Source organism: Dunckerocampus dactyliophorus, chromosome 20 (genome assembly GCF_027744805.1).
Source record: "Dunckerocampus dactyliophorus isolate RoL2022-P2 chromosome 20, RoL_Ddac_1.1, whole genome shotgun sequence".
NCBI classification, from domain to species: domain Eukaryota; kingdom Metazoa; phylum Chordata; class Actinopteri; order Syngnathiformes; family Syngnathidae; genus Dunckerocampus; species Dunckerocampus dactyliophorus.
In genome coordinates this window covers 7,570,297-7,591,495 of record NC_072838.1, presented here as the reverse complement: position 1 = coordinate 7,591,495, position 21,199 = coordinate 7,570,297, and the positions used below count along the sequence as shown (strand labels likewise).

The 21,199-nt window shown below is 38.7% G+C and overlaps 1 protein-coding gene across 4 annotated transcripts in view; it reads left to right on the top strand.

The window, feature by feature from the left end:
• Window positions 1-3,865: 3,865 nt before the first annotated feature.
• The window catches only part of LOC129173696 (sodium bicarbonate cotransporter 3-like), a 59,006-nt gene continuing 41,672 nt past the window's right edge, over window positions 3,866-21,199 (top strand). For all 4 annotated transcript variants that reach the window (XM_054764815.1, XM_054764814.1, XM_054764813.1 and 1 more), the window contains exons 1-2: window positions 3,866-4,024; window positions 19,885-19,966. In XM_054764815.1, the coding sequence (XP_054620790.1) occupies window positions 3,983-4,024; window positions 19,885-19,966 (124 nt within the window). In that variant the 5' untranslated portion in view covers window positions 3,866-3,982. The remainder of the gene's footprint in view (window positions 4,025-19,884; window positions 19,967-21,199) is intronic.

Below are 21,199 nucleotides of genomic sequence, written 5' to 3'. Positions count from 1 at the left end.
AATTAATCCGTTCCAGAAAGCCAAAAATGGTAATACAAAACACTTTTTACAGTTTAACAATTCGATTTTTAATTACAGAAAACAATTCAAAATTTGTATGAATGAATGAAAGGGATAAATGAACATTTAAGGTGACTTTTACCTTCACTGAATACTTGATTGTTGCCAAAGACACGTTGTAGCAGCAGGATCAACACGGACAACACCTTTGTGTTTTGCCATGAGTTATTTCTACTACTATACTATTGCACTTGCATTGCAAAAAATGTTGTAAACTACAGTTTACATTTTAAAAAAACATGCACTGTATCATGATATAGTGGTATAGTTTTTTTCTCGTAATATTACAACTTGATTCTTATAATAATAATAAGAAGAAGATAATATAATATAATATAATATTATATAATATTATATTATATAATATTATATAATATAATATAATATAATATAATAATATTTAGACTTTATTCTTGGAAAATGACAGCTGTTTTTTCCATTTCTACTGTGTTTTTTTTTTAATTGTCCAACTATATCAACTTTCTTCTTGTAAATATTCTTATCGTAATTATGACTTTATTCCCATAATATTTTTGACTTTATTCTCATAACGTTAGAACTTTCTGCAACCCAATTTTCCAAAAATTCCACCTTCGTTCGTTGTTTTGTTCATTTCTCATAATGTTACGACTTTTTTAAAAAATAACATCTTTTTCTTTAACATTTCAACATTATGCTACTAAAATGACGTTAGCCTTCCTCATAATATTACGTTATTCTTGTAAAATTCTGACTTTTTCTCAATTGTTGCTGTTATTTTTTTTGTTTTCTTTAAATTATATTAAATTGCAAAAAGTTGAAGTATTCAAGACTAAAATATATTTTTTCAAAAGTTGTAATATTATGAGAAACAAACAAAACAAACAGGGAACTTCAAATTTCACATTTTAATATTTCAACTTTATGCTACTAAAATGACATGATTTTACCTCATAAAGTGATAAAGTTATTCTCGCAAAATTACGCCTTTTTCTCGTTAGATTACAATTTATTTTCTTAATATGTTGACTTTATTCTTGTAAAATTAAAGCTGATTTTTCCATTTTTGCTGTTTGCAGTGTTACAATAACATTAAAATGTTTTGCAATATCATGACTATATTCCCAATATATTTTCATAATATTTTATAATATAACTTCTTCCACAGCCAAACTTTCCAAAAATTACAACTTTTTTGTTTTTATCCTAATATAATATTTTTACTTTTCAAAAACCATGTTTATTCTTTAATATTTCTTATGCTATTTCGTATACTATATTTTCCCTCATAATATTATGATATTATTCTCATAAAATCTTTTTTTTTCTTAATATTTTGACTTTATTCTTGTAAAATTACTGCTGATTTTTCCATTTTTGCAGGGATTTTTTCCTTAAAATTATAAATTATACTTTTTAGAATGTGCCGCTGGCCAACAAAAAAAAACTAATTGGCCCCCAGGCCGCACTTTGGACACCACTGGGATAGCCGGTCCCAAAAATTAAAGGATGGAAGTTTAACAATGGATTGCAGCCACAGAAAGTTTGGTATAAACTTCTTCCGCCATTTCCCCATCCCCTCCCATCTTCAGCATTGGAAGAGAAAAGTTTTTCTCACATCATCACAACACCTTGGCGTCTGCATCTTTATACGCCATCCCATACTCCACTCACAGGTGGATGCCAATGTGGTGCTGACTTCCACTTGTCTAAATTCTGACTCATCTCCCAGCTGCATTATTTAGATGCATGTTTCAGGGGTGGTGCACAGCACACTTTGTGCGCTAATAGGCTCTCAGCATCTTTAAGACTGGGGGTACAATTAAGAGGTGATAGTTTGATCTCCCACCTTTGCAGTTCTATTTCTGAGCTGCCGAGTGATTATGCCGGAGGTTGATGGGCGGGTGAGAAATGAGCTCTATTTAAAGGAAAATGCCCATAAAGTTGTTACTGTATGCACAGAGGTTTATACTGTTTGCTATGAAGTTTACATTGGCATGAAGGAATTGAAAGAAATGAGGCGCTGCACAATATTGGTAATTCGGATATTGACAAAAAAAAAGCCAATATGGAGCATCTCTAATATATATAAACAATATAATCACACCATGTGTTTCTTTATGTAGCTTTTAAATCCAACAAAATAAATATTTACCCAATTCTGACTTGGAAAAGTCAGTAAGGTGAGACAATCTTACATGGGGGATGTCATCAGACTGGTTATTTAGCACAGAATTATCAGGAAAGCATGAAAGGGAGCGTTAGACCATATATTCTGAGTATCCAACTCCATGGACAAGTCACTTCTGCCCTGCAGAGACGGCAGAAGAGAAGTTCTTAATACAAGGCTGCCATCTGCTGGTTAAAGACATATAGACAATTCATTTCCATGGCTATTACTGTACATTTTTATTCCACTTGATTCTCCCACTTGAAATAAATCCCCTTTATTGTTGGTATTTGAAAGACCGTAGTGGGATGCCTGGTTTTGTATTACAAATAAGAGGTTTATATATCTTAATTATGATTTACGAATGTTAAAATACTGTAGAGTTAACACTATAGTAACAGATAATCCATCTATGGACTCTGTGCTGGATTCTGATTTAAAGTATATGATTTCTGCAGTTGTGCACGTCATGTTAATGAAAACTATTATTATACATTATACATATTGCATTACGAAACCCCTTCGTTTATGGCAGTTCATTGGTTCCAGACCTGATCGTGATAAGTGAATTTCCACGATTAGGATTCCTTATTTATAAGTGGAACATTTTTTGTAGTTAGAACATAGAAAATGTGTTTCCAACCTTCAAAATACGGTTTTAAACATTATTAGAGCCCTCTAGGCATGAAATAACACCCCTATAGCCACCTTTATACTTGTATTACCCTTCTGTGAAACTCCTGAAGTTTGCAGACGACGCGACACGTCATCGGTCTCATCCAGGACGGTGAGGGGTCTGCATACAGACGGGAGGTGGACCAACTGGTCCTCTGGTGTGGTGAGAACCTGCTCAAGACTGTGGAGATGACAGTGGACTTCAGGGGAAACCCCCCTGCACTACCTCCCCTCACAATTCTCAACAGCACAGTGTTGAATGTGGACACCTTTAGGTTCCTGGACCTGAAGTGGTCCTCCCACATAGACACTGTACGTAAAAAGGCCCAGCAGAGGTTGTACTTCCTACGACAACTCAGGAAGTTCAATCTGCCCCAGGAGCTGCTGATCCAGTTGTACACCGCAATCATTCAGTCTGTTCTGTGCACTTCCATCACTGTCTGGTTTGGATCTGCCACCAAAAAGAACAGGATCCGACGACAAAGGACCATCAAGTCTGCAGAAAAAAATAATTGGAGCCGACCTTCCCTCCATATGTGACCTGTATCGGTCCAGGGCCAGGAAGCGGGCAGGGAACATCACTGCTGACACCTCACACCCCGGGCATAAACTGTTTAAACTCATCCCCTCAGGTAGGTGCTACAGAGCACTGTACGCCAAAACTTCCAGGTACAGAGACAGTTTTTTCCCCCAGGACGTCAGTCTGATCAACACTTGAACACATCACTGTTGCCCCCCTAATCACACACCCACTTACTTGAATTGCACTGTCATTATATTATTATCCCTTTCCACATCTCAATTTTAGGATTTAATTGCGTCTAATGCAAAAAGCCCGCTTTGACGTTCGACAGGTACCTAAAATACAACCTTAAATGACGTCTTGAGGTTTGATTGGTCAAAAGTCTAAATGGTGGACTCTTATTGGCAAACAATCGCTGCCAATCATTTTGGAGGCGTGGCCTTGTACGTCACGGAGAAACGCACAGGCAGTCCTTGGTCCTCAGTTCACTGAAGTGTCAACCTAGCCGGTTTCCTCTACGCTATATTACCGGCAGAAAAACTCACCGGTGACACAAAAGTCTAGCGTGGACCGAGATGGATGAATCATCGGAGCAAACGCGGCCTTTCTTGAGAACAGTATGTACCCGCACACACTGCATGGAGAACTGCTAACTTACCGTCACGTTTGTCTGCTTCTTTGTCCGCCTTTGCCTTGTGTTTCCCCGGCAGCTGGTAAAGCACAAGGGATGCTTTGGAGTCCAACTCAACGAGGTTCTTATTGTGAGCCGGCTTTCTCATCCTGACGCGTGGCATGGTTTCAAAAGTTTTTTCACGCTGCTCTGTTAGCGAGAGCGGCTTTTTTAATTATAAAAACGGGTGGCTTTTTCTCCAGAGTAGCTAATGGCTAGCCGAGAATGATCCGGTTTTGGTTTCAATCAGCGAGTTGAGGTTTGCGTTTGACTTTTTGGCGTTTAAATAACGAACCTAATTGCTTGTTAGTCCATTCTATGCTACTGAAATACATATTAAAAGTGCTGGCTCTCTTCTACCACGTCGATTAGCGCTCTCTAGCTTTCATTACTATTAGAGCTACTTAGAGTAAAAGAAAGGAGAGCTTTTTGTGTTTTATTTATATGATTGGCAACATTTAAATTGTGCTCTATAGCTCCGCTCAAACAGCGTGGTCATTGTCGTTATGGTATTTCATGGTCATTTGTCATTAAATAGGGGCACACACTGTATGAATTGAACAGTTCAAATAGTAGAGGATTAAATAAAAAGGATTAAATGTATAACCTATCCGATCATGTGAGGGAGCAATAAATCTGTTTAAAGAACTTGTTTATTTACCTGCATGTACTGTACTTAAGTACCGTTTCGTGAGTATCAACAAAAGCATTATAAACGTGTTTTGTATGTATAAACGTATGTTTGCCATGCCCCAAACATACTGTAGATGCAAGGGTTAAAACCTGGACTCAAAGATTTGGGGTATGTAATCTAATTGCATTTAAAAACAACAACAACAACAAAAAAAACAATATTGTGATTTAGTATGGAATTTCAAGTTTTTACTTCAGAGAATTTCTTTGTTTTTTTGAATGATTTTCATTTAATCAACAGTATTACAAGAGGTCCTCGGTCTATGTACGAGTTCCGTTCCTACGACAGCGTTGTAAGTCGGAATTTGAACCTGAATTAACACCTCAGACTGTACACCGAGCACATGGAGAACGAAAAGAACAGCTATAAAAACGAAATAATGAAATAATAACTCCTTATTTTTATCTGTGTGGTTGTTTTGCACACTGGAAGGGACGTTGCAAGGGAGAGCGAGACAGGCGTTCCTTGATAATGGTTGCAACGTTTGAAAGGCTGGGGCCGTGCATGCAGCCAATGTTGCTCGACATTTCTTCCCTTTTTGGAGTATTTTACGACGTCAAATTTCACTACACTTGACTTTCCTTTTGACTTACTGACATCAGGTGAGTCAGCCTCACAGTTGGGAGACGTAATGAAGGGATCAGAGCGGAAGTGCCATTGTGTGGCGTCATTAATCCGCTCATGAAGGTCCGACTCTAACCGAAACATACTCTAACCGAATCCATTTTTCCCATAGGAAATAATGTAAATCCAACTAATCCGTTCCAGAAAGCAAAAAATGTGAATGCAAAACATGTTTTTATAGTTTTACAATTATAGTTTTACCTGCTTAAAACACTTTGAAATGTATATAAATGATGACTGAAAGGGATAAATTAACATTGAACATTAGTTGAGAAAGACGATGTGGCAGCGAGATCCTCACAGGCGTCACATTTGTGTTTTGCTATGAGTTACTTCTTGAATTCTGCGCTTGCTCCTTTTTTTTTGACTCCATTTTTGGTTATTTTGCAGCAGTGATCAAAAGAAAAGCAGATATTTGTGGTGTAACTGTGATAGTTGGCAAAGAACTACAGAGACAGGCGACGGCGTTGACCTCTGGTTCCTGTTTCCATGTATTAGCAGGCTAATACGATGCTAACAAGGACGTTTCATGATAAAAATACATTAACCCATTCAATACCAAAGACGTATTTATGTTTTTATAAACCCGAACGTCTGATCCCAACAACTCATTTATACGTCTTTTAGGTTTTTTTGTGCAAGAGGCAAAAAGAGGTGAAGACTCAACTCCCCACTAATGCATTTCACTTCAGAGCAATTTTAAGCCATAAAAACTGCTACAAGGTGGCAGAAGTGCATTTGGTAAGAGCTCGGCAGAGATCATGTGGACGGTACAAACACACGTGGCAAGAAGGAGGAAGTGAAAGAGCGTGGAGGAGTGTAGGGAAATTTTAACGTGTGCACACGCCTGCACACACATAGTTCAGTTCCAAATGTGAAAATTGTAAGTAAGTCATGGTGTTATATTTGTAAATAAATTGTTATTTTGATGCAACACAACCCCTTTTTTGTGTTGTTTATGTTGGTATAGTTGTTTAGAATGTTGAGCTGTAACAAAAGCAAAAAATATTTGTGTCAAAGTGAAAGTTATGCTTGAAATGTATCGTCTCACGAACAGTTGGTTTTCTCCCTTTTCTAGTCGGGAACTGATATTTTCCTGAAACTTACCTATGTTCTACTGCTGATTACTAAAGAACGGTAAAAGGTAGAAACTTTTTTTTCTGATGAAAGATGGGATTCTAATCTTTCTTTTGGTAGGTTGCATGTCTATATAGCCATAGAACACAGTATTCTGTGTGCCTTGAAAGATCAGTGAAAATCGTCTGAAATGGCCGCTACTGAAGGGGTTGTGTTCAGAAAAATGGCTGGTATTGAATGAGTTAAGTGCTGTACACAGTTGTACTCATGCAGTGTATTAATAACACGACAAGACGGGCGCCATTACTTTACACTAACCAGAAAATGTACGCAAACCGAGGAAAAAGTTTGCCAGAAATTCTTGACGTTAACGGAAAAACACACTAACCGGGGTGTACACTAACCGAGGTTCCACTCTATTAATCATTTATGGGAGCGTGTACATCGTAATATGAGGACCAATCGGGCCAATTTGTTAGAATGACTTAAAATTTGCATGACTTGAAATACATAACATTTGAATTCAACTGCTCATTACAGAACCATAAGAGTGTTAAATCTGTGGCTTTTTGTTGATGCATTGCAAAAAAAAGGTACCGTATTATAATGAACTGGCATACTGTATGCTAGCAGTGACAGTTAAGGGGCGGTAACGCTATTTACGTTGGTGTTTCTAAATTACGCAGGTCAGTGCGGGCACCTTAGGAGTGACTCGGTGTGACGATGACGTGTGATTGGTAGAAGACTGCGTTGGATGCACATGTAAAGCACGTCCGTCGGTAAATTGGATATATCAGGTTTCACTGTATTTATGAAAATTATCGTCTGATCCGTGTCAAGTCTAAAAAAAACACCCCAGGTAGGCCTGCTGACTTGTCAGAATTGCGATGAAATTTGTGAGGAGAAAATGGAAATGACACACACACACACACACACAGAAGAATATGGTGAACTTGAGTGGGTTCACATAAGACTGGGAATAGCCAAACCCTTCTTGAACCTTGTGACCGGTCCCAGGAGTTTAACGTAAATGACAGATGGGCTAATGTCTGTCAAACACGGAGCTGTGTGAACAAATCCAAAAAAGAAACAGGTTGCAGTGCTAAGTTTAAAGTGCTTGACTGGATCTAAATGCTAGTGTTGGGTTGCCCACTGCTATGTGTCTGTCTATGACGCCACGTACTTATTTGTACATGTATAAGCATGTGCTTACTGCTGAGGAAACATGATCCTTTGCTGCTCAATGAAAAGGGACCACGGCATCACTTGATGGGGGGAACTGGAATTAGGTGCAAAATAATTTTGAGTTTATTTTGGGCAGAATTATTCATACAGACTCAAATACAATACAGCCGTCCGTTGCCACTTTGCGACGTCAGTCTATCAGGGTTTTTTTTTTTTTCTAAATATATTGAGGAATAAATTATGCTGTTTTGTTATTGAATATGGCCTATTAGTCAAAACATATGCATATCTAAGCTAATGTTACATATTTATTACCTAAATTGAGCATTTTCAAGCATGAAACTGGCTAAATGAAGTAAAATACAAATGTACTGTATGGCAGTGATCCCCGGGCCGCGGGGTCATTTGGTACCAGGCCGCACAGAAAGAAAAAATAATTTCCCTTTTTTTTTGGATGTTTTATTTTGAAAAGCTGCCGGATTCTCTCTGTTACATCCATCTCACTTGACGCATGTCCACTGTGCGTGTGCTAACTTTGTCTCATGCTCCTACTGTATTTTTACCATTTTCCTTTAACCTCATATTTGGTCTCAAATGCTGATACTATGTGGGAATGCATAAAGGTAAGTTTTGATGACTTATTGAGTGCTAATGTGCACATTTGTCTGAAGTTAATTCATGCTAGCGCACTGCCTTTTACCACACACGTCAAACAGTGATGTAATAATCTCTCTGGAAAAACTCCAGGCTTGAACTGGTGGACGGTGGGTCGGCATTCATTTTGCGCTTTTAATGTGATGTTATTCATGTCTTAGTTTTACACAATACATCATAAATAAGATAAATAATGTGTATTTCGTGGTTGAATTCGGCCTATTATTAGTAAAAAAAAAAAAAAGTGCATAAGCAAATATGTTTTAACATATTTTATAAACATTGTCCAGCATAGAAATGGCTAAATAAACTAAAATGAAAATACAAGGAATTAAGGAGCCACATTAAAATATTGAATGTAGTATTCTACATTGGTCACGAGGTGTAAGTAATTGTTGAGTGAGACAAGCACCAGACTTGGTCTGTGGAACAACGGGCCTTTATTGCAGGTTGAAATGATCTCACAACAGGCACAATAGTAATAATAACACAATAATCATAATAATAACAAAACTGGCTAATGTTGTGGCTGTAATCCAGCGAAAACTCAACTTTGAATCCCCGGCGCCACTTCCCGTCCACGCGTCCGTTAGCCATATATCGCAACACACACAAGCACGAGTCTTATTGATGTCTTAAATGGCTTATTCTCTCTGATTATGTAGACTATATTGGGTAATACAAATGTAAAGGTGAATACAGGGGTGTTATTTCATGTGTAGAGGGTTCTAATAATGTTAAAAAACGTATTTAGAAGATTGTAAACAGGTTTTCTATGCTCTAACTACCAAAATATTCCATTTATTAAGAAGGAATCCTACTTTATGGAAATTTCACCGTCGAGTCGGGAACCAATTGACCCAGATAAACAAGGAATTACTCGATAATCATTCTGCCCCTAAATTAACGGCCCAAAATTGATATGACATCCATTCATTCCCATGATGAGTGCATGTAAACCCCGACCGGAACTGTAGTTCAGGGGTATTTTATTCATCAGTTGGCAACATTAACATTTTACAGTACTTGTCAGCTCAATACGGTTGTTGGTACGTGACACAGCACACATGTAGGGTTTGCTGCTGCATATCGGCATATGCCACTCACATGTTTTTTCACAGAAATCGAATGATACTAACCGGATCGGAGCATCCCTAGTTTTCACGGTTAAAATTGTCCTAATTTCCATGTAGACAGTCCTATAATTTTCCACCGTCTGACTTTTTTCGCGTTAGCTACGACGGATAAATGTGGCTATTGCATTTGTAATAGTTTCATTATCTGTGCCACCACGGGAAACTTGTGCATGGCAAAGTTTGCACTCAACCGCAACGTCTTTTTCAGGGGTTGACGAAAAATAGTGCCACACGGCCCACATCTGTACGGCTTCTGCATAGAAGTGCTAGAGCGGAGTCTGGAATGGACTGCTGCCTGTATCGGAGTGCCAATATCGGAGATTTTTAAATGCAGGCAGATACAATCCAATGCTCTTTTTTTTTTTTTGCCGATATCTGACCGATATGCAATACCAGTATTGGATTGGGACACCCCTAACGTTTTGGCTAAGTTTAGCGACTAACATTAGCGCTCAATGAACGCGTACATCATGACTACAAATTGTTGATCACCTCTGAGACTGCTATTGTCTGTACTGAACTACTCTACTGAACTAAGCTAATCCCGCTAGCGTCCTTTCACGCTCCCTAAGAGATGAGCTTCGAGGTTTTTACGCCAACTTTCTTTGTTGTTTCAGGTCACCATTTCGACATGTTCAGTTTGGTAGGGGGCGGGTTAGCGTTTGCGATGAGATTCCACCATGATTGAGCGGTCTGCCGGGGAAGTACTTCCCCACACAAACACTCCCTCGCCGCACCATGACAGCATTTCATTCACATGATGTCAATTTCTGTGAGATTCCACGTTTAACAGTAGATTGTGTTTTCATTGGCCAATTCCGCGATTCTGTCTGCGATTTCACTCGTAATTGTGAAAAATACAGTCGCCTTGAATCTGTGACGTCAGCAAATCCATGTGGTGTTTTTGGTATAAGGCATCCATTATGAACCCTAGAGACTCCGCTTTTGTCATTGCTGCTTGTATGAACCTTTGTCCTTTTTAAAAAAAAAACTGATAAATGTACAAAGAGAGAGAAAGCTTTTCATTGAATTACAGGCGACATATTTGAATGTCAATGTCAGCGGCGCGTCGCCTTTTGGAATCTTAATGAACACATTCCTATCTGCAGTTCAAAGCCCCTGTCCGAAGAATGCCAAGCTAACACGTGTGCTTGTTTCCATTTATCTGTGCGGTGGGGATTGGTTTTCATTTGTGACCTGAATACCTCCGCGGGTGAACATTTGCATGTGCGCCCAACGTGTGTGTATGCCCTCCATGTGTTGTGCGTTTTTATAGCTCTTGGCCGGAGCGAATAAAATATTCATGGTGCCATGGTGGGATTGGCTGGCGAGCAAAGAGCGCGCTGACAACGGGGTAGAGCAGAGCGGTGTGTTTTCTGAAGCAGCTCGTTCCCTCTCTCTCTCTCTTTCTCGCTGTATAAAGACACCGGCGGAGGAATAGGGAACAGACGAATGTGATTGTGTCTCCGTTGCTGCTCGGCACGTTTTCACGTGAGGTTAAAAAGAGGGAGCTGCCGAATGTCCTTGCTGTCTTTTCTTAGGATCTAAATGGACAAACAGAGCGAAGGGAAGCATGCGCTCACGGTAGGTCCTGTGTTTGTATGAGCCGTGATTAGCACGTATGCCAACAATATCCCATCTCCCGTGATGGTACATGCAGTGTTTGAGTTTTTTTTTCCCCCATCCTAACATAGAACAGAGTGTTCCTCACTATTAAACAGGGCAGGTGCTCAGTGCAGTGTCTGGCAGAAGAAGAAGAAGAAATCGGAGGTTTTAGAAAGTCAAATCCAAGGTGAAAGAGAGGGCGATTAGGCTGTTGCCTCATTCGTTCATTGCTCCCTGAAATGGGAGCCCTTGCTTTCTGATCTTTATCTCAAGGAATGGAGATGAGAAGAAACCAGCAGAGACGCGGAGGCGTCTTGAAGGAGTGGGACAAGGAGAAAAGAGAGAAATAGAGGAGAGTGTCAGGGAGAGGTGGGTGAAAAGGCTGGTGCAGGCTATTTGAGCTGTCTAGCGTAGACTCTTTAGTCCCGCTACAAGCATCGATGGCAAGATGGTTGTAATTATCCACCATCCAGAGGAACTTTCATCGAGGTGCAGTCATACAGTGGAATAGAATTTTGGGGCACATTGATGGCAATCATGTCTTCCAAGGTGTATTTGTTTTCCTTTTGCACAGGCTGGTTGCAAGGTAGTGTATTTATTTATTTATTTATTTATTTATTTATTATTCTAATTTACGGTTCACTGAATGCAATCTAGTTTCGATTCAGTAAGAGCTATAATTATCCAATTAATCTCAAACTGTTTTGGTATGCGTGTACGTCGTCCCTCGCCACTTCATGCTTCGAATTTTTCAAATGCTTATTTTTCAAAATGTATATAAATTAATAAATCACACTGCTTCATAGTTTATTACGGCCTATAATTACTCAAATATGCATATTTAAGCAAATGTTATGTATTTTTTGCCTAAATAAAGTATTCCCGATAAACAACACTATTGTCAACGTTGTTTTGAGACCATTTCTTCATTAGTTTAATAATATGCGGCATCATAATTAGGGGTGGGGGAAATAATCGACTCTTAGATGCATCGCCATGCTGACATTGACGTTTATTAATCGATTCGTAAATGTCAATCGATGCTGACGGAACAAAAAGACGGAAAGCGGAAGTTGACATTGTGTGTGAATGCGGACGTCAACTCATTTGCATATGCACTTCCTTGATTGACTTTTACCAGTTGTGTGTGGAATACGCTCTTTACGTTTGATGGAGACATTCCTGTCCCTCAGCGGGGGGCATGACAGAAAATAATTGAGAACCACTGCTGTGCTGCTTGGTGACACGCACAAGCACCAGACTTGATTGCTGGAACAACCGGCTTTTATTGCAGGTTTGAATGATCTCTCAACAGGCACAATAATCCCCAATAAAAACACAGGCTACTGTTGCAGCAGCTATCCACACAAAGCTAAAACTCAACTCTGAATCCCCGATGTCACTTCCTGTCTGACTGGATATCCGGTTTGACAAGTGAGAGATACGGCCGCGTCAGTACCAGCCTGCTGGATCTATAAGAATCAGCCATAAATCCTTAGATTAATTGATTGTAGAGACATGCACCAGAGCGAAACCATGGTCGCGCATGCTCCAGAGCTTACAATGACTGAAGATGGGAATTAATGTAAACAGTAGCAGCGCGCTAGCACTAGCCAGTCACCGTAAAAGCTTTTCAACACATCAGCAAAACAAAAATCAACAGTTTGGAACATCTTTGGATTTTACAAGGACGGAAAACTCCACAAAAGCCATGCTGTTTGTAAGCTCTGCAGAGCAGCTCTGTCTTTCTAGGGCTGCTGCTGACCTTTTTTGGTTTGTAACTTGTTTACTTTGAAAGGTTGCACCTTTGCTACCTATCTGGAGTGGTGAAAATACTATGCTCAGGCTGAAATGCTGCACGGTTACATTTTGAGTATGGGATTGTTGTTTTTCCAAGCTAACGCAGCATTTTCATTGCACCCATGTTGCAAAAAGTGCTATTTTACTTACCGTTGCTTGGACGCATTTGTGCAACTTTTGAAGAAATTTGTCATTACTTGAGGGGCTATGCACTATTTTTTATTTCTTTTTATTGGTTGAAACTTGGCTAAAACTTCTGGTTTTTTATTGATATATTTTTTATAGATCCCATCAAACAAAATGTTCATTTAGCAAGTCTTTTTTTAAATACAATAAATGTCTTTTGACTTTATTTTTGCCAGTGCATTCCAGCATGCTTGGGTATATGATGTGGCCTTTTACACATTTGAAAATACTGTAAGGATGCCACGTATAGAATTTCTTTTATAATGTAAGATTAATATCTACATCAATAAATGTTCCAATCGTGTCAACACAAAATCACTGCAATCCACAAGATGTTTATTTACGCGGAACGTTGTTTTATATTTTATTTTATTTTGCCTTGTAGTCGCTCAATCAGTATTTATACTGCTACTGTACATGCTTGGCCAGTAGAGGGCACTGTGACACTGCTAATGGGACCAACAGACGAAAAGTTGGACGCTGGGGAGATAAAGCTAAATTGAAAGCTAAATTATACAACCCGGACAGAGCGTGTGATTAAAGTTTATGAAGAGTTAATAGGCCTGCTTAATTCTACACCACCCACAGAACACTACCTCTTTTAGAAGAGCCTAACGACGACGACGATTTGTCCTTTTTTTCAATAACGCCTCCTCCAACTCCACCACGACGACGTATGCTCGGCGACTCCTCTTCAAAGGTAAATAACATTTATCATTACGTATTATTATGTCACTTTTATTATTGTTTTTTCATTAATTATCCTCGTTTGATATTACTGCTGCATCCAAACTCATATTTACATACATACACATATACTGTATATGTATACACGTACATGTAGTACCTATATCATTGGTAATATTACCTTTTACCCTACTTAAGAACAATTCGACATAAGAACGGTCGTCTGGAACCAATTGTGTTTTTTATATATATATATATCGATATGTGTATATCTATCTATACAGGTGAGAAAATAGATATTTAATCCACTGCTGATTTTGATTTTGTAAGTTTAGCTCTTTTACATAGATATGATCAGTCCAGATTTTTTATGATAGGTTTAATGTAACCAAGAGACAGCAAGTATATATAAAAAAAAATAATAGTGTAATACATTAATTTTTTTTATGATTGAGGGAAATAACTATTTCATCCCAGTGCAAAATGTTTCTTTGTACCCTTGTTGGCAAGCACAGAGGTCAGACGTTTCTTGAAATTGGTCACCAGAGTTACACACATCTCAGGGGGGACTCTTAGCAGTGAAACAGCCTCAAAGCAGACTGTTTCCACCTCCCTTTCTGACAGGAGTGCTTGTGTTGCTGGGGTCACGTTGCCTCCAAACACGTTGAAATGCCAAAGAGCTCAAGTTTGGCCTCATCTGACCGCATCACATTCTCCGAAGCCTTGTCTGAATCATTCAGGTGTTTATTGGCAAAGAAGGGCCTTTACCTGTACCTTCAAGAGCCGGGGGATCTTACGGTCACAGTAGGGTAACGGGCCATTTCAGTGTAGTGTGTTACTAGTGGTTTTCTTGGTGACTGTGCTCCCAACTCCCTTGAGATCACTAACCAGCTCCTTCATTGTAATTCAGAGCATTGTAATGCTTATGTTTTTAAATGAAACATTTTTATTATTAAGGAAGAAAAAAAATCCAAACATACATGGCCCTGTGTGAAAAAGAGATTACCCCCTAAACCTGATAACTGCTTGGGCCAAGCATTTGCGATAACTTGCAGTGAGTCTTTTATTGCGCTGTGGAGGAATTATGGCGCACTCATCTTTGGAGAATTGCTGTAATTGAGCCACATTGGAGGGTTTTCCAGCATGAACTGCCTTTTTAAGGTCAGGCCACAGCATCGCAATAGGATTCAGGTCAGGACTCTGACTGGGCCAGTCGAAAGTCTTCATTTAGTTTTTCTTCAGCTATTCAGAGGTGGACTTGCGGGTCTGTTTTGGATCATTGTCCTGCTGCATAAACAAAGTTGGGTTCAGCTTGATGTCAGAAACACATGGCTGGACATTCTCCTTCAGGATATTTTGGTAGACAGGAGAATTTGTGATTCTATTTATCACAGTAAGTCTTCCAGGTTCTGAAGCAGCAAAACGGCCTGAGACCATCACACTACCACCACCATATTTTACTGCTATGTTCTTTTTTTTTAAATGCAGCGTTACGGTTACGCCAGATGTAATGGGACTCACACCTTCTAAAAAGTTCATCTTTTGTCTCGTCAGACCACAGAATGTTTTCCCAAAGGTCTTGGGGATCATCAAGATGTTTTCTGGCAAAATTGAGACGAGCCTTAATGTTCTTTTTCTTCAGCAGTGGTTTTGGTCTTGGAACTCGTTTTTGCCCAATGTCTTATTTATTGTGGAGTCATGAACACTGACCTTAACTGAGTCAAGTAATGCCTGCAGTTCTTTGGATGTTATTGTGGGGTCTCTTAGAAGAGTCGTTGCTGCGCTCTTGGGGTCATTTTGTTTGGACGGCCACTCCTGCATGGGAAGGTTCACCACTGTTCCATGTTATATTCCCCATTTGTGGACCAAACTACTTTATAACCTTTTCCAGACTGATAGATCTCAGATAAGATGACTCGGCTATATTAGTGCTGTACCCCGCCTCTCATCAAAGTCAGCTGGTATAGGCTCCAGCACACCCGTACAGCCACAGGATAGCAACCCCCTTCGTGCTGCAGGTACCAGGCTGCATATTTATTATGTGGATCATGTGTTCTCATGTAGTACCTTGCACACAGTTACCAACATACTTATACTTAGACAAGTGCGTCATTAACAAAAAATGCACAACATACAGTACATTGTTGGTATGTCCACAAGCAACATATTTGTGGAAATGTCATTATAAGAAGCTTAAGAATAAGACCAGATTTTTTTTCTTAAACAGCTTTATTGTTCTGTTAGTAAACATTTGGTTCATGTGATTTTGCCAAAGGAAAAATACAAAAATTAGCGACAAACTGGCAGTGATTTTATTATTTATTTCACTTTTTTTCTCAAAAGTGTTACACAAAGAATTGTATGCACACCTTTTTGAAAACCTCTACTTTTGGGCTTTGACCTTGAAAGTATCTTCATTTCACCATGTTTTTGGATTTATTAAGAACAGATGAGGTAACTTTAGGTCACCATTGATCATGTTCACCTACAATGGTAGGGTAATAACACCAGTTGTGACAAACAGTGTCGCCAAGTGTCCACTTTCATCGAAGAAATGCAAATACAACACACACACACATACTCTTGAGCACGCATGCCCACATCCAGATGGCCTAATCTAACAATAGAGTGATTATGGTAATATATGTGGGGATGTGAATGTCACTGAAGGCATGTTCATGATCGGGGAGGAAACATGGGAAGCAAGACATGCTTTCCATTACGCTAAAATATCTAAGTCATCAGTGAAGGTGACTCACTTGTGGAGGCCAAGACACGAGGCGGTGATGTCATGAATGTATCATGTATCTTTTCAGTGTGTGCCTTCACCTTTTGTTTGGACCACTGTTGGTCAGTCAGGCCAGATACCAGCGCATTTGATCATTGAATAGTGAAAAATGTTTTATTGCCTTTGGGCATGTTTACACAAGAACAGTTATGAAACAATTCCCTTTTACACAGATCTATAATAATGCCTGAAAACAATGGGAGTACACATCGACTTGCTAAAAGTATATTTTTAATATCTTTATGTTATTTGTGCCTGGAATCTGAGTTGTAGAAGTAGTCCAGTGTTACCCACAGGTCTACAATCTATTTGCGGCAAAGGGGTGGGGGGCTAGATTTAATTATTATTATTATTATTATTATTATTATTATTATTATTATTATTATTATTATTATTAACTGTACCACTTTAAGTAATTATTACAGTAATAATAATAATTACATTATTATTAATAAAAATATAATAGTAATAAATAATAATAATAAGAAGAAACAGATTTAATTAAATATAATAATAATAATAACAACAACAATAATATCAGTAATAACAATACTAATAACAATACTAACAATACTAAAAATAATAATAATAATAATAATGAAATTATTATGTATGCTGTAGGAGGTAAATTGTAAAAAAAAAAAAAAAAGAAAATTATAGAATACGAAATTTGTATTTATTGATATTATTATTTATGCTCTGGCGATACTTTCTTTCATGTTAGTTTCCGGGAAGACCGGGAAAACTCGCTAGATGTATCGCTAGTTGCTTTAAAAAAAGATATAACAAAATAACAGTATCTAGATGAGTCTGAATACTTGCTAATTATAGCGACAATGTCGCTAAGTTGGCAACACTGATCCTTCCTGCTACGTCTTCTTATTCTCTGGCAGACCAGGTGCGTAAGAGTTGCGTTGCAGAGTGATGATGTAGTCTACTGTGCAGAGGTGGAATGACAAGCTCCAATAAATAAATCAAATGTTTGTGAATGCACCTTACCATGGGAGGGATTGGTGGGTAATGAGGACGCGTATGGGCGTATGTGACTGGATATAAGCGTAACACCCGTAAGCGTGCGTATGTGTTACTGCTGTGGAAAGCAATGGACAAATGCGCGTGGGAGCTTAAGGACACTGCTGTTGGTGTGTTATGGACGGCAAAACAATTGAAAAAGATTGTCATGCTCTGTGTACGACAATAATGTGTTTTTGTGCAAGGTTGTGTCTAATGTATTTGTGGCGGGCCACCACAAATAAATGTATGCACTCTTTCATAGTGAGTAACATCTTCTACTTTTTCACTCACAAAAAAATGCTACCTTGTTGTAAACCAGTGGTTCTCAGTTATTTTCTGTCATGCCCCCCCTAGGGGATTGAAATGTTTTCATGTTTTAACCCCCCCCCCATTTTAAATATCATTGACAAGCTGATATCTATTTATTTATCTGTACTGTACAGACTGAACTCGAAAATGAAGAGTGTGAAGCATACCAAGCACATTCAAGAGTCAACTTGCACGTTGAGTACGATAAATTCATACGTGTTTGCACGTCTGCACTAGCATTGAAAGCACTTTCTGCCTCCTCTCACGCCCAAAATGAGTTCCCGCCCCACTATTTGAGAAATGCTGGTGAAAACAATTGGTCAAAACAACATGTTATGCATTCATTTAATTAAAAAAAACAAAGCATTTGACTTCAAAAAGTAACATTTCACAGCGCATGTCCTCATGAATGACTACGCTTAACCCTTCCTGTGTGTATTCTTAATTCAGTCCATTCTTATCAGCCAGCAGTCTGTGCCAACGTTAGGTCACTGTCAGCCTGTGGTGTTTATAAACCCGTGTGACTGTGTCTCAAATAGGCTTTTCCTTCCTGGTCTCAATACATCATGCTTTGCACCAACATGCGTTGGTCATCCAGGGAACACTTTTGCGGCAGTCTTACAAATGTACAGTGTGCCTCCGTGCATTCCAAGGAGGAAGCGTTCATTTTCAATCCATTGTGTTTTTTTTTTTTTTTTCCGGCAGTTGTGGCGATTTAAAAAGGAGTTTAAGTTTATGTATGATGTGTACAACATCCATGCATAACATCCCTATGACGTCTCATTTGTATTCCTGTGGTGGCTTTGGCCGAACATGCTGCCGGTAACTAAATACAGTTTTCTGCAGCTGTCTGAAATGTTGTGACACTTAAGGGCAGGGAGTCAAGACACCACTAATAACTAGGTGTGAATGCTTAAGAGCTGACGCTGATCTGAAACGCTGGAGAAATGTTTTGAAGTGTAGGATTTGAGATGGTTTGAATCGTTGAGAAATGTGGAATTAGTCTTGACGTCACAGTCAAAGTGGAGTTACGAGAAAAGTGGGAATTTTTCACAGCTGCAACAATGAATTAATCGATTGTCTAATCAACAACTGTTTTGGTATTCGACTAATCTTGTTTTATTTAAAAATGTAAATATCACCTGATTTCAGCCTCTCAAATATGAATATTTTTTAATTTCCTTAGACATCCATGAAAGTAGACCTTAATCTTTGTGTTTTAGGTAAAACAAATTATTCACACATCAGTTTTGATTTTGGAAAACAGTGATGGACATTTTTGCCCTGTGTCTGATATGTTTTGGACCAAACCTCTGTTTGTGTTTGGTTCATATTGATTTGGTCCATCTAAAGCAGGGATGTCCAAAGTGTGGCCCGTGGCTGTTTTTAATTGGCCCGCAGCACACTCAAAGTTTTTTTTTTTTTTTTTTTTAACAAGAAGAGAAAAAAAAACAACAGCAGCAAAAAAATGGGAAACATGAGCATTCATTTTTTACAAGAATAAAGTCAAAAATATTAAGAGAAAAAAGTTGTAATCTAATGAGAACATTTTATGAGAATAATGTTGCAGTATTATGAGTAAAGGCAACCTCAACTTAATATTAAAGCCTTTTTTTTTGGTACAATTATGAAAAACAAACGACAAATAAAGTTGTAATTATGGAAAATTACGTTGCCAAGAAAATAATAATAATGTTACGAGAATAAACTCAAAATATTATGGGAATAAAGACACATGTCATACAACTTCATGTAAAAAAAAATTCGAACTATCCCTTTAATTTAGCACTGAAGTCAGGCACCGATAGCTACTTAGTCTATCGGTCCGATTATCACCGTTCATGTCTACATCAGCCATAACGATACCGAGATTCATTACGCATCCCTAGTCAATACCAGTGGTTTTGGCGGCCCGCCACAAATACATGTGGACCGCCACAGATATATTTGTGTTGTTACCGATGCATGCAATCTCATAAAAAAACATCACCATGATAATGATGGCATCTGTATTGTTGAACTGTTTCTTAAAACTGTCTCTTTCCCAGGGTCTAGACGAGGAGGCAATAGTTGACCATGGAAAGACCAGCTTCTCCACTCACACAAACTACGAAAAGGACGAGTTAGAAAGTAAGTCTTGGGCCACCCTGGCATTCTTTGGTTGACCATGTGAGCTTTGAATATTGTCACTGTCTTTTTAGCTTCATGATTTTGTTTTATCTCATGGAGGGTCCTTGATCAGCATCGGTGATGTTCTTATAATGCGGCGAAACAATTTCACAAGAATACAAACATCTCCCTCACTGTCCGTTTTGTTGTGCCCATAAAATTAATTGGTTGTTGTGTGGCTGTACTACCTCATGGTTTCTGTTTTTTTTGGGGATCACCGAAGTGCTGTACCGTGTCCATCTTGATTCACTTTGGAACTTCGTATTCGTCATATCTATCCAGACACGGTGCTATCAGGGTCTTTGCAGAGGCAATGGGGTGGCATCTCATTTGCTACAAGTTCGTTTTTTTTTTGAAAGCCCGCCAATGTGACTCATTGTCCTCGGAAACTCACAACAAACCATCTGTGGTGGCAACATTTTGGGGTGACGGTAGCTCACTTTCTCGCGGCAGGGCGACTGAAAAGCTGAGGTTTTGAAACGCTCGCTGACCAAAAGATGCGCTCTTGTAGCATCCTCCGCCATGTCATTAATGCGCCGAGAAACAGTGTTGTTTGAGGAAGGCATGGTCTGAATAGTTTTTCTGTCTCAATAAAACCATGTGGCTTATTTTTCAACTCCACATACAGTAATCCCATATTTATCGAGGTAAATTGGTTTTAGACCTGCCCGTGATAAATGAATTTCTGCAAAGTAAGATTCCTTATTTAAAAATGTTATATTTGTCTAGTTAGAGCATAGAAAACTTGTTTTTGACCTTCTAAGTACGTTTTTTTTAACATCATAAAAGCCCTATAGACATGAAATAACACCCCTATAGTCACCTTTTAAGAGAAAATAAGACATAAGACTTGTATGTTGCTGTAAAAGTGTTGCTAGGGAAGCTGAGTTGCAGGAAGACACTGTGATGTCAAGGGTTCAGAGTTACGGCCCGTGTGAGGGATTATTGTGCCTGCTGTGAGATTATTCAAACCTGCCATAAAAGCCTGTTGTTTCGGCAGTCAAGTCTGGTGCTTGTGTGTCTCACTAAACATTACAGTAATGTTACTGACACCTAGTGACCAGTGTAAAACACAATGTCTTTGAATGTGTTTTCAGAATGCCTTGTATTTGCATTTTAGTTCATTTAGCCATTTTTATGCTTGGAAATGCTTAATGTAGGGAAAAAAATACATAAAACTTGCTTAAATATGCA